This window comes from Schistocerca piceifrons, chromosome X (genome assembly GCF_021461385.2).
Source record: "Schistocerca piceifrons isolate TAMUIC-IGC-003096 chromosome X, iqSchPice1.1, whole genome shotgun sequence".
NCBI lineage: Eukaryota > Metazoa > Arthropoda > Insecta > Orthoptera > Acrididae > Schistocerca > Schistocerca piceifrons.
In genome coordinates this window covers 740803543-740818846 of record NC_060149.1, presented here as the reverse complement: position 1 = coordinate 740818846, position 15304 = coordinate 740803543, and the positions used below count along the sequence as shown (strand labels likewise).

Sequence of the window (15304 nt, the reverse complement as noted above, 5' to 3'; positions counted from 1 at the left end):
CTAACATGTGGAACAGACGCTGTAGGGTTACCGCCACTAACCTGTGGAACCGTCGTGCTCTTTGTCCAAATAACCTTGGACGATAGCTTTTATAGTATCACAAAAAGCAAGGTTGCCTCTTCCGCCAGTTCTGCCGTACCGATGATCTTCATCTCCGCCTTCACTGCCGTTGAGGTCTTCACCGTGTCCCTGGCAAGGGGCCCTCACGAGGTGCTATCACCCGGGCCAGGTGAACCAAGGTTTTTTTTATGAGGTGTTACTCCTCCCCCCCTCCTTTTTCAACCGGGCTTGGGACCGGCTATGGCGCAGTTCATTGTGTTACATTTTTTTTATTTTTCTTTGATATTTGCATTGTATAAATTATATTCTCATCAACTATGTAGTAACAAATTATATGGAACCATTTTAACAATTGTTAAGCATTCAATTCGCTGTAACCTCAGAAATCTTTATATATAATGTTCTTTATATTATTTTTAAAAAAGCATTAACAACTGTATACCAATAAGACTGTAACAATGAGAAGTCTTTGCTATTAGATTCAAAAGCATACGACCCACCTTACATTTCAAGGCGGTGGGTTACTCTGTACTGTTAATGAAATAAATAAATAAAATAAATAAATAGCCATCTGGAGGACGTTTCGTAACATCCAATAGAACGAGAATCCGGAGCTGCGGAACACACAAACAATCTTTGCTTTATAGGGCATTATCGCCTCACGCGCAAGTGGAATTGTCTGCATATAAGGCGTAGTCCGGAAATCCTGTATGTTCTAAGATCCTGGAGGAATTGATCTAGAAAAACCAGAAAAAAATTCGACATAATATCCGCTACACCTTAATCCAAGACTCCTCCAAGCACTTAACACGCACATTCGAAGTTAGAATGTTCTGTCACCATGTTGGCTTCCACTCGGTAGTCTCATGTACGGTGTATAACACACGAGAAATGGCCAGTTATGGCCTACGAAGACGAGGCAATGAAAAACGTATTTGCACGGGCCACTATTAGGTGCCTTAATGTGGATAGATTAGCTGCGAAAAGCTAACCATGATAACAACGGGCCAGTCATCTGAACACTTGCGCACTATTCCATGGATTACACTAGTCGCAGACAGTTGGGGTACACAAATTCCTTCCCGGGGGATACGGGATGGCGGCAGGAAGGCCATCCGGCCACCCCTTCGACTAACATTGCCACATCCGATTAACCCTGCCGACCCTGCGTATCCGCGGGACAAAGGCACAAGCAAAAGAAAGAAAGACAGACAGAAAGAAAGAAAGATAGATAACAACGGACCAGTGCCACCTGTTTCTTGTATTCTGTTCTTTCTAACATCAGACTGGGTTCATAAACACTGTACATATGCAAGAACGGCGTCTACGAACACAATTAATGCAATTGACTAAACTCAGCCATCTTTGTCGATTTATGTTTTTAGTTGTGTAGCGCCACCGATGTTGATACGGACATCCATTGCTCATTCAAGATGTCGTAATGCCTGAAATATTGATTTCCTGCTGTTGGTTCCTTATGTCAAAATACTCAGTTCAGGATCATCCACTGTTTGTGCAATCTGGAACGTAACATTTTGAGACATCTTGGATACAGACTGTCAAAAAAAATTACTACTTTTCGGAAGTTATGAGGAAAATACATGCTCTTTTTGGATGACAGTAATCTTATTGGCATGAAGTTGGCAGCCAGCATGTAATCTTCGGATAATGAGTTGTACCTACCTTGGTATGCTCGTTTAGATATGTGCTTTACGTGCATACAAAATCAGTAGTGACACCCAAGTCCCGTGGAATAAACCCCAACAATTCTTATAACACTACGCATAGAAATAAAGTTTATGTTCAATGCGGGCCCTGGTAGAGAAATTACACTGATGAGCCAAAACATTATAGTCACTTATTTAATGTTTGTCCACTTTTTGAGTGGCATGGATTCGACAAACTCTTGCTATATTTTCTGCAGCGTATCTGTAGTTTGTGTACGCGGTGCTTGGCCATGATACCATCGTGAGTTCACTATCGAGCTCCTCAAACCACTGTAGCACGATTCTGGCTTTCTGAGAGGGATAGTAAACCTGCCGGAAGATGGTATCGCTGTCGGGGAAGACATCAAGCACGAAGCTATGCAGGTGGTCTGATATAATGTTCGGGTAGCTGTCGTGGTGCCTTTGTTTACTACAATAGGTTCCACGGAAGCCCAGATCCCCATAGTATAATACTGCCCTGACCTGGCTGCTCCGTAACACTGTATATGTTCCGAGCAACCGTTCGCTTGAATGGCGCCGTGTCTAGACATCACCGTCGACCCATTGTAACAAGAAACGTGATTAGTTCCAGATGATCCCTTGCCCACTCATATTGCAACTGACAATCTCGGTGGGTCAACACGGGAACGCGTAGGTATCGTCAGCTCCGGAAGCCAATGTTCAACAAAGTGCGCGAAACTGTGTTTTCTGAAACACTCGGGTCCCGAGTTCGAGTCTCTGTCTGGTACAAAGTTTTAATCTGCCAGGAAGTTTCAAATCAGCGCACACTCCGCTGCAGAGTGAAAATCTCATTCTGGATCCAACACCTTGTCGCCTGCCTTTCGTCATCCACTTTCCTTGGATGCTCACAATAGCAGGCGAACAGTCGACGAGCTTCGCTGTTTCCGAGATGCCTGTTCCCAGGCGCCGGGCCGTAACAGTCTGCCCTTTGTCAGAGTCGCTTATGTCAGTGGATTTCCCCATTTGCGGCCTGTATCGTCGGTAGAATCACTCTCCAGTTCGTCACTGTTTCATCTATACACACACATCAAATAACGTTTTGCACCACCTCGGTTCCGAGAGTTTCGGAACCTGTACAGAAAATTGGAATAGAGATCAACATAAACATCATTTCCGCCCGTTTTATTGCTCATGAAAACCACACATTGCACTTTGTACCACGATACAGCGAGACCTACAGAGATGGTGGTCCAGATTGCTGCACACACCGGTACCTCTAATACCCAGTAGCACGTCCTCTTGCATTGATGCATGCTTGTATTCGTCGTGGCATACAATCCATATGTTCCTCAAGGCACTGTTAGTCCAGATTGTCCCACTCCTCAACGGCGCCCTTTTCAATCTATCCCAGGCATGTTCGATAGGATTCATGCCTGGAAAACATGCTGGCCACCCTAGTCGATGTCGTTATCCTGAAGGAAGTCATTCATAAGATGTGCACGATGGGGGCTCGAATTGTCGTCCATGAAGACGAATGCCTCTCCAATATGCTACCGATATGGTTGCACTATCGCTCGGAGGATTGCATTCACGTATCGCACAGCCGTTACGCCACCTTCGATGACCAGCGTACCAGCTGCGCGAAAAGCATTATTCAACATGGTGGCGTTGCTGTCAGGGTTCCTCCGAGCCATAATCCGTAGGTAGCGGCCATGCACCGCAGTAGTAGCCCTTGGGCCGCCTGAGCGAGGCATGTCATCGACAGTTCCTGTCTCTCTGTATCTCCTTCATGTCCGAATAACATCGCTTTGGCTCACTACGAGACGCCTGGACACTTCCCTTGTTGAGAGCCCTTCCTGGCACAAAGTAACAATGCGGTTGCGATCGAACCGCGTTATGACCATCTAGACATGGTTGAACTATAGACAACACGTGGCGTGTACCTCCTTCCAGGTGGAATGACTGTAACTGATCAGCTGTCTCACCTCCGTCTAATAGGCCCTGCTCATGTATGGTTGTTTACATCTTTGGGCGGGTTTAGTGAGATCTCTTAACAGTCAAAGGGACTGTGTGTGATACAATATCCACAGTCAACGTCTATCTTCAGGTGTTCTGCGAACCGGAGTTATGCAAAACTTTTTTTATGTGTGTACTTAACCAACCGCGCCATGTGTCCGCATGTCACCAGCGGCACTGAATTTCGCGGTGGGCAGTGGTCATAATATTCTGGCTCATCAGTGTATACGACTTCATCAAATAGATTCTTCAGGAAATACCGTGCGTTTTATTGATTTACACGCGTAAGAAACGGGTATCTTTATATCTCCTCTGTCAGATGTATTTATTTTATACAGTTTATTTTCTGTGGTGTCATTGTGACAGACTACAGCTTCCTTTCCAACAATCATCGTCATTTTAACGAGATTCCCCTGACATACTCGAGCTTTCTACGAGGGTAGTTCAAGTAAGTCACAGTTGTCGCCCCACTCTGAGAACATTGCGCAACAAGGGTGACGCATTGTCAGAACAGAGTACATTTTTGCGTTTCCTGCAGACACAGTTCTGATGTGGTGCAGATAACGGGTGCATCACAGTGTGGGAGAGAAGTGGTGCGGCAACTAGAAACGTACTTAAAGTTGAAGTTCGCGGGACAGTACAATTCTTCAGGGTAAGACGTCTGACGAGCACACAGATTCACCGTGAAATTCTGGACCAAATGCAGTGTTGCGTCCGACCATAGTGAGATGACGCCAACAATTTGACTGAGGCAGCACAGACTTGGGTGATGCTGATCGGGAAGGAAGGGCATAGAATCGACCACAGACTGTAATTTCCAGGCAGTCTAGGAAATGATTCGCAGTCGTCGCAGATTTTCCGCCGATGAGGACGTTCACACAGTTCGTCTCCAGTGGCTCCGCGACCAAGGAGCTTATTTCTGTCGTCGAAGAATTGATAGATTGGTAGAACGTTCCAGCAGTTGTTTACAGAGACTAGTGACTATGCTGAAAAATTAGAATTATATATTAATACCTTCAGCTGCTGACGGGCGTTGATATATATGAACGGGGTCAGGTGAAAATGTGTGCCCCGACCGGGACTCGAACCCGGGATCTCCTGCTTACATCTGAACCACCGAGGGCACAGAGGATAGTGCGACTGCAGGGACTATCTCGCGCACGCCTTCCGCGAGACCCACATTCTCACCTTATATGTCCACACACTACGTAGTGTCCCTACCCAACACACTCACTACTCGTGGAAGACATTCTTACCAAGTCCCGTAAGAGTTGAGTAATATGTGTGAATCCGCGCAGGAGGAGGGGGTCACGGCCGGTATTGCCAGAACTATGTATTCGGACATGTCCGAAAGAACAGACACCATATCCATACAACTATATGTTGAAAAATAGTGTCATGTATATTTGTCACTGTGAAGTGTAGTGTAAATTCAGTAAAAGTTACTTCGTCTGCCATAAAAATGTGCAACGTACTTTTGAAAGTCCGCACCTACCGTGTTTTTCCCAGTTATCTTATTTGACAAGCCTTCCTCAGATTTAGAAGGAAAGTATTGAGATTATCCTTCTGGATATGTGCAAGACCACAAGACGATCATTTGGGATGCATATTGCTTTGTGCTTTTCTTTGCCCTTTGATCGTACTTGTTTTGACGTATGCACGTGCAGTAATGCTGTTTAGTTTGGTTGCTCTGTATTTACCTTTGGAAGTTTAAAACGAAGCCAACTGCCTTGCCTCAGTGGTAACAGCGGTTCCCGTCAGATCACCAATTAAGCAGGGTGCACTCAGCCATTGTGAGACCGATCGAGTAGCTACTTGATTGAAAAGTAACGGATCCGGTCACGAAAAACTGACAAGAGCGATGTGCTGAGCACATGCCCCTCCGTATCAGCATCCAGTGACGCTAATCGGTTGATAGACACGGCGTTCGGTCGGTACCGTTGGGTCTTCAGAGTCCTATTCGAACGGAGTTTAGTTAGTTTAAAACGAAACATCTTTGGTAATAGTTTTTCTCATACCCCGTTATTAATGCCCGTCAAATAAAAATGCACTTCTCAAAAGGTTTGTACTCATCTGTACAGAGCCTTATGCTTCCGATGACGTCCTTATAGCGTAAGAATACAGCATGAACGATATTTCACAAAACCTTGTTGACAGTAATGATTGTTTCCGTTTTCCTTTCTTGATAGTGGTTTCTAGAGTCTGAAAAAAATAATAGTGACATACACATCACGATGCCTGGCTGAAAACTGTATAAAGTCCCGGCGCAATGTGTTTATGTTCCGTCGCTGAATCCTGCACAGTAACATAAATCAAGTGTCAACGTGATCTGCCGTATAGGTTAAGTGTACTTTAAAAAAAAGACAAAAAACAAAAAATATGTGTGTTTTTAATAGGTGTGCGTGCTTCGTGGACATGAATGAATTGCTGTACTGTGTCGTCATAATGAGTTTGACCGCTGATGCTGTGCAAGGATGTTCAGTTTTGACTAGATACAGTATATAAAGTAAGAGCTGAAGATGCAGTTAGCGAAAACCGTCAGGAGTTAAAATAAAAGAACTTGGCGATTAAGGCAAGAATCAGTTATTTGATAATGTTACCTGTTTGTAACGGTTTATTGTCAAGAGACAGGTGTAAGAGAAGCCTGCTTCACCACTTACAACAGTTGATAAATGATCGGCATACGGGAACTGCGGGATTCAAATCCCCATAGTTTTTCCACAGTTTCCTATTTCGACGAAAGTGAATGTAGGCAAGCTTCCTTTCAAAACGACCCGGCTATTCCGTTCCTCTCCCGCTCCTTCTTGCCCTCCAACCTTTTCATCCATCTCTGATGACCTCCCTTCTACGGGACGTCATCTCTTAATCTTTCAGGGATAGAACGTTGCACAAAGTTGATTGTCATTAAAGTGGACGTCACCATGCCTTACCTTATGCCTACCAGGCAGTTGTTTCTGACTTTCAGACAAAATTTTAGTAATTCACGTCGATTATTGACTGTAGCAGGTACGCTAAAGTGCTGTAACCCTTTAGTAATTACTTATAGTAATGTAAAATTTGTTATTTTTCCCACAGTTTAGAGGAGCAAGAGATGTCTACCTACTTCGAGTACTTAAAGATGGCCGTTAATGCTTCGCCGAGATGGAAAAGTGAGGTGAGATATTTCTTATTTTATGCCGTGATATTTCTAGTTCATTTACGTTTAAAGGTCTGGTTTCCTAGAAGTGATAATATATCAGATGTACGTCCATTCGCTCATCCTCTGAAAAGAATCAGTATTCTTGAATGATTTTAAAGTAAATGATAACGTCAGCGCGTAACTTCACAGCTTTGGTTCCGTAGTACTGTAGGCAACTTCAAATTTTATTGCATTCTGGATTTCATAAATTAAGGAAAAATCACAAAAATTGCAATAACTCGAGACTGTAGTAAGTAGTTTTCATGGTAGTTGAGTATGTTGTTACCACAACAGCGCCGCCCAAAATTAGCGCTGAAAACAGCTTCCATAATCTGTACAAAGCAAAGAGTTTCATTTTTGGTAGTAAGGCTTCAGTTGATGCTGTGGGAGTGAGAAAAGACTGACGGCATTACCAGCTTAGCCCGAACGATTCTGGGGCACCAGTTCCCGAATGAACAGCGACTGACGGCCACTGGTAGAATTTCATTTGATCAGAGTCAAACAGGGATGGAGAAATGACTAAACATTCTTCGGTATTTGTTTGTATACTGTGGCAACTATGTTTCATCACATGCTCGACATCGAGAATGTACAGGAAAATACGGATAAAGGTTACCACACATACCGATGACCGATATTTCTTGTTATGCACTTGAATAAATAGGTCCACGAGTCTATATCAGCTACGTACAGCCCTTGCTGCAGCCTAAGGAAGGGTCATACGATCCAGTAATGCGAACAGAAGGCTGCGTGGGCGCGACTGGTGTACAAGATGACCATGCGCGTCACGAGGGGACGATTGCAATGGACGAGTCAACGTGTAGACCGGGCTCCGATCAATGATGGACCGCTGTACCCTTGCTGACCTTGCAAGGAAACAGCAGATATACTTAGATGTCATAAGAACGTGGAATGGGTTATCATTTGTCAAACGGCCTTCGCACGAGACTGTCTTTTTGTATGGGATTGTTTATCTTTAGGTCGATGGACAGAGCTTCGTGTTTTCCCACCTGAATGTGTGACGAGTGGTCGTATAGGGATGACGATCTTGACACGTACATACGAATGCACCCTTATTTTGGTGCAATAAGTGACGATTTTATCCTACAAGGCGGTAAAGCTCGTCTATACTGGCTTTGTTTGTGGACGAATAAATTACACACAGAACAGTATCTATGGAGTGGCCAGTTTTATCTTTCGAATCCAGTTTGAAATCTACCTATGTTTACTTCCAGCATATAATCAAGCCCACATCAGTAGATTCCCAAATCCACAAATCCAGAACTCTTGTGGATATACGAGGGTTGTTGCTTTAATAGTGGCAACTATTTATTTACTGTTCGTACAAAATAGATACTTGTTTCAAAGTTTTACTGACCTTCAAAGTAGTCACCAGCATTGTGTATAACCCGTTGCCAGCGATGTGGAAGACGTAGGATACTCTTAGCAGTGCCAATTGTGTTGACAGCTCGAGCGGCGCAGTCTATTGCCCGACGAATTTGTAGCCGTTCTGAAGCGAATGCAGTGAAGTGTTTCCTTCAGTTAAGAAATCGAGTTGAACTCACGAGGGCGTAAGTCAGGGGAGTGCAGTAGATGGTATAGCACTTAGCAGCGCCATCAGTCAAATATATCAGTAACAGCTTGCACTTTACGTGCTTGAGCATTGTCCTGCAAAATGATGATCAGGTTCTGCAGAAACTGTCATCACTTCTTTCTCTATGCTGTTCATTTTTGGAACACAACCTACGACCAGCTTAGAGACGGAAGTTATGACACTTTCTGCTGGACCTACCCATCATTTTGCAGCACAGTGCTCAAGCACGTACAGTGCAAGCTGTTACTGATTTGTTTGACTGATGGGGCTGCTAAATGCCACGACTTTCACATCGCTGGCAACGAGTTATACACAATGCTGGTGACTACTCTGAAGGTCAGTACAACTTTGAAAGACGTATCTATTTTGTACGAGCTGTAAATAAATAGTTGCCACTATTAAAGTTCCAACCCTCGTATGTATATTGGTTGACGTCACTTTCCCCAGCACAAAAAAAAAAAAAAAAAAAAACATACGTTTGATGCACTCATATATTTCCGTCATCAGCTTTGCCATCGTCCTATTAATGAGAAATGAAAATACAGTGCCATCTTTAGTAACGCATAGCTCTAGCTAGTATACCAACCACCACGTTTCGGTCCCTCCGCTCTGGTACTAACTGCACTCCTCGCTTTATGCAGTTGCTTATACAATGATGGTTTGTGACGTCATTCATATGGCGCCAATCAAGACATAAGTCAGAAATACAAAATGTCGTTTGAATCATATTATCTACAATTCCAAATTATGCTGAAGGCCAATGTTAACTAAATTCAGTGCATCAAAATATAATTCTAGGACCGAACACATTGGCGGTTGTGATCGAGTTGAACCGCGTTCACATGAGGAAAGAGGTGCTAAAACATACAAAAACAAAAATTGAACGTGTTGTTGATATGTGTGTTAAAAAAGAGGGCGTTGATTAGTAGAGTACAAATCTGAAATCGGGTTTTGTCTGGGCAAAGTATTTCGAAATTTATTATTTTTTTCAATACCTTAATTAATATTAATTTAAATATCGTCTTTTAGATGAAATAGGTTACATGTGTAGAGGTATTCTGACCTCGCACTTCGACTAAGATACCCCAATTACTCCAAAATTACGAGAAAGAAGTTGAGCTATGCTCTCGTATCAGGCTTGGTGCAATTAGTTCAGCTACAGCTACATCTACATCTGCATGAATACTCTTTAGTTCACACTTAAGTGCCTGGCAGAGGGTTCATCGAACGACTCTTACACAATTTCTCTATTGTTCCACTCTCGAATGGCACCCGGGAAAAACAAACGTCTCGAACTTTCCCGCGAGTTGTGATTTCTCGTATTTTACTAGGTTGATCATTTCTCCCCATGCAGGTGGGCGTCCACAAAATATTTTCGCATTCGGAGGAGTAAGTTGGAGATAGAAATTTCGTTAAAAGATCTCGCCCCAACGAAATTCAACAGATTCCTTATAGTACTCATGTGGATGACCTCACACGTCTCATTATTTAGAATCGATTCCCGCTTTTCACACCCTACAGATATCTTGTCTAACTCATTTTACTATTGGGTTTTATCTTCACATGAGTGTACTAGAAGATAAATGACAGCAGAATCTGCAAGCAATCTAAGAGGGATGCTCAGACCGTCTTATAAATGTTTTATATAGACTAGAAACAGCAGAGGCGGTAGAACCCTTCATGGAAGAACGCCAGATATCACTTCTGCTTTACTCGATGACTTTCCGTCAGTTACTGCGGGCTGTGACCTTTCTGACAGGATACCAGAAATCCAGTCGCACAGCTGAGACAATACTCCATAGGGACACAGTGTGATTAGAAGCCGCTTATGAGGAACGGTATGAAAAGCCTTCTGTAAATCAAGTGATATACAATCAATTTGAAATCCTCTGTCGATAGCACTCATTACTTCGTTAGAATAAAGAAGAACGATATATCTGAATCCGTGCTGACTATTTGTCAGTAGATCGTTTTATTCGAGGTAATTCATGTGTTCGAACACAGTATATGTTCCAAAATCCTACTGCAAAGTAAGTGAAGGTATATGGAGGCTGTCCCCCCCCCCCCCCCCTCCTCCCAGAAAAACTATTACGTCACTGAAAATAAGATACAGTTATGACTTTCAGACTTTTAATAAATGTTAGTCATGGGCATAATTTTTAAAAATTGATCCCTGCAGTACCAAATGAAACTGTGTGTTTTTTGTACCTCGGTGGCTCAATGATAAAGTTCCAGGCAACAGATCCCAAGGCCTTCGGTTCGATCCTCGGGCAAACTAGGTTTTTTATCTGTCACTTATCACTTTTTTCGCCTCTACAATGTTAGTGTGAAAAATGCTCAATTAATTGTAGATTTCCCTGGCTTGGAACTAAGCTCGTCGATCGGGAGAAGGCAATGGCATACCACTAGAACAATGTGTAGTAAAGCACTGTGGTATTCAACCCAACATTTGTGTTGATGGCAGCTTTAGCTCTTTATCGTACAACAAGTGAAACTGAGCTTGGGTCATAGCTCAACTTTCTTTTGATAAAATCGTGCAGTTTAAAACTGTAGAGTATGTGTAGATTTTTAAGGAATTTGTGGGAATTTACGAGTTTTATATGTTTATCATATCGATGTGCTAATGTTTTCTGTTCGAATTTTCAGCTGGAAACCTACCTTCATAAAGCAGAAACTGTAGCAGTAGGTCTCCAGCACTCTCTTGAAGACATCGTGTTAAACGACGAGAAACTTAAGCAGAAGGCATGTAAAGGTAAGCCCGGCATTTCTTTCTAATGGAAATATTTTTCTAAGACAAGCGCCCATTGCTATATCAGTAAACCAGCATTTTCGCAGAAAGACCTTACAAAGATGAACTTCGGTATGAGGGTAGTAGATATTCACGTTGCACATGCCCCGTTAGTGACGTGCCTCGGCCAAAATGGTAAGAAATGACATGTGTAGTGCTCTGTGTCTTTCCTTAGACTCTGACGTTAGATAAATTAGTAAGTATTTTAGACACTAGTTGATGTAAGTAATCGAATGTACTAGAGCACTTTACTTTTTGTCCACACCTTTTGACTTCTCATTTCGTGACAGGAAATAATGTGATACGTATCTTTCGAATCGTCCACTTAGTTTTCTCGTCCATCTTCCCACGGAGGAAAGGCTGAAGGAAGAAACATTGGAGACGAAGACAAGGGCATTGGGGGTGGAGCACATCTGACATATTTCAGTAAATCACATTTTACTTATGTAATAAAATGCAAATTGCTGCTATAGCAGTTCAATACTATTGTAGTTTAGTTACATACAAAATGCTTTCTGAAGCACTTTTATATAGAATAGAGGAACAAGCAGGACCTAATATAGGAGATTATCAAGCAGGATTTAGAAAAGGTAGATCATGTGCAGAACAGATTCTTAATTTAAAAACAATTTTGAGAGTGAGAGCTATACAAAATAAAAATACAGTAGTTAGTTTCGTAGACTTCAAGAAGGCCTACGACTCAATTGACAGACAAACACTATTCCAGATACTTTATGAATCAGGGATAGATGAAAACACCAGAAGACTTGTTGAATAAACGCTCACAGCTACAACATCAAGAATTGAGTTTAAAGGCGAAATTTCTGAACCATTAAAAATCAAAACAGGAGTTCGACAAGGAGATGGACTGTCCCCAATTCTCTTTAACTTGGTTTTAGATGAAATAGTAAAAACATGGGAAAGCACATTAAAAAACAGAGCCACAAAGGATATAAGCATGGGCCAAGGAAAGAACAAATCTGAAGTGAAATGTTTAGCCTTTGAGGATGATATGGCATTGATAAATGAAAACCGAACAGACGCAACAGTTGTGCTTGATCTGTTACACGAGATTGCTGAAAAGTCTGGGCTAAAAATATTCTATGAAAAAACCGAGTATATAGAACACAAACATAATTCAGAAAAGTTTATGAAAACAAAGTATGGAAAAATTAAAAGAATTGATAGATTCAAATACCTGGGAGAGTGGACACAAGCCAATGGACTGGATAACACAACAAATAAAGAAAGAATAAAAAAGTTAGAATTTGCATATAAATTAACACAAGACTACTACAATAAGAGATCAATATCCATACAAGCGAAGATTAAACATTATAATTCAGTTATTAGGACACAAGCAACGTATGGGTCAGAGTGCCTAACATTATTCAAGAAAGGAGAATTAAGGGAACTAGAAAAAAGAGAGAAAAATTCTAGGTCCTGAGAAAAACAAGGAAAATAGGTGGATTAAAAGGAGAAATGAAGACTTATACAAAAACACAGAAAAGATCACAGATACAATGAGGAAGAGGCGGCTACAATTTTATGGACATTTAAAAAGAATGGAAGAAACACGGATTACAAAGAAAATTTCAAATTACGTTAGTAAGCTGAAAGAAAGTGTAGGATGGATAGAAGCAGTAAAGAAAGACGCCAACAAAATAGGTGTTACAGAAGAAATAATACGTGACAGGAATCACTTCAAGCTACTGATAGAGAACGCAAACTGTGAAGAAGATGAGCCAAAACCTCGACCTAAGAGAGTGTGGACAGATGAGCAGAGACGAGCAGTCGGCGAGAAAATGAAGTAGTACTTGGAAGAACGAAAGAAAAAGAAACACCCTAAGTCTTACGTTGTATCCGGTCCATAGCTGGCCAAATTCATAAATAAAAAAAAATAGTTTAGTTAAATAATGCCTCTAAGAGCTAGGATGGTGCGGGTCCGTTGGATCGTAAATTATTCACCTTTTACGTACTACAGATTCGCACATGTATCATATTTACATGTTCTGTTTCACTATGGTCTGCTGTGGATTATTACGAACTTGCACCACAACATTATCGACAAAGATTATTACGGTTACGTTGGTTAACAAAGCTCACCTAAAAATCGATTTTGATTTAATCTTGCACCAAACGACACAGGTCGCTCATTGGAATGGTCGGACAACTAGAGTACTCCCAAAGTCTGAAAGATACACGTTGGATGAATGTAAGTCATAATCTACCTCAGCGTTGGCTTTTGTTTTCCTGTTTTATGTTTCTTTCACCAACTGTGAGTTCAGTGACTGTGTACCCTTACCAGAACCTTACCGAGGTGATGGTGCGCTTCTGACAGAGCTGCCAAAGCAGCGCCTTCCCCCCCCCCCCTCCCTCCCCCTGCCCCCCCCCCCTCCCTCCCCCTGCCCCCCTATGTTAACCGGGGATCTAGAAACGACGGAGAGGCTCCGTCCCCGCTGCAGCCGCAGTGGTCCACAACCCCACGACGAGTACCGCCGCCCCACAGCGAACCCAGGGTTATTGTGCGGTTCGGCCCCCGGTGGATCCCCCAGGGAACGTCTCACACCAGACGAGTGTAACCCCTATGTTTGCGAGGTAGAGTAATGGTGGTGTACGCGTACATGGAGAACTTGTTTGCACAACAATCGCCGACATAGTGTAACTGAGGCGGAATAAGGGAAACCAGCCCGCATTCGCCGAGGCAGATGGAAGACCACCTAAAAACCATCCACAGACTGGCGGTTCACCGGACCTCGACACAAATCCGCCGGGCGGATTCGTGCCGGGGACCAGGCGCTCCTTCCCGCCCGGAAAGCCGTGCGTTTGATCGAACCGGGTGGGCTCATCTACATCCATACTCCGCAAGCCACCGTACTGTGCGTGGCGGAGGGTACCCTACACCGCTACTAGTCTTTTCCTTTCCTGTTCCACTCACAGGTAGAGCTACGCAAAAACGACTGTCTATATGCCTCCGTATGAGCCCTGATTTCTCGTATCGTATCTCCGTGGTCCTTACGCGCAACGTATGTTAGCGGCAGTAGTATCGTTTGGCAGTCAGCTTCAAATACAGGGTCTCTAAATTTTCTCAACAATGTTTCTCGAAAAGAACGTCGCCTTCCCTCCAGAGATTCTCATTCGAGTTCCCGAAGCGTCACCGTAACACTTACATGTTGTTCAAGCCTACCGGTAACAAATGTAGCATCCCGCCTCTGAATTTCCTCGTTGTGTAATAAAAGTAACGACACGAGCCTAGGCAGATGATAGATGCCATAAAGCAGGTCACTTACGGCACTACGCTGACCCGGCATTGCACCACGGCGCTCACAGGGCATCGCCGTCTGCCTGCTAGTTACGGCTCGGACGGTGTCTGTAACGAGGGACACTATGGCACGCGCAATATGAGACTCTTGCAGCCGCAACTCCACAATAACCCCGGTTTAGTGCCAATAATATAAATACTGGCTTTCGGATAGGAGCGAGTCACGGGATAGTCACCAGTTATGGCATTGGTCACCGCCGAGTAGTCGTCGCCCCTCTGCCGTCATTCTGACAGTACCGCCTGCCAAGGGGTTCCAGCCGCTGCCTGACGGGCCGAGGGTCGAACTGATGTCCACCGACATTGCCGCGCTCGACGATGCCAGCCGTCGTCTCGGGGTTAACTCCCTGGACGTCACCGCCCGTTATTTGCCATGGCCTGGCGGGACTCAGCGAACCATGTCAGCCGGCCGCGCCAGCCCTGGAAGTTGGCCGCCCAGGCCTGTATCGTTGACTGCGTAAGGTCGCGGCCGGAGTCTTACAAAATTGATTCGTTTCCGGGTTCCGTGGGTCGAGGCCCGCCTTCCAGGAATACCTGATGTGGGCTCGAGTTGTGCTACAAATTACGGGGTGTAACAAAAATATTATCCAGCTTTGAGCGGCTTCTGGGTCACCACCGACACATCATTCTCCACCACAAAAATCCACATCTTGTACATTATAAGTACATAGTTTATTTACTC

At 43.5% G+C, this 15304-nt stretch overlaps 1 protein-coding gene across 1 annotated transcript in view; it reads left to right on the top strand.

Moving 5' to 3' along the window:
* The window catches only part of LOC124721198 (probable ATP-dependent RNA helicase DDX31), a 250456-nt gene that overhangs the window by 152046 nt on the left and 83106 nt on the right, over nucleotides 1-15304 (top strand). The window contains exons 9-10 of the mRNA XM_047246043.1: nucleotides 6819-6897; nucleotides 11162-11267. Coding sequence (XP_047101999.1) covers nucleotides 6819-6897; nucleotides 11162-11267 — 185 coding nt within the window. The remainder of the gene's footprint in view (nucleotides 1-6818; nucleotides 6898-11161; nucleotides 11268-15304) is intronic.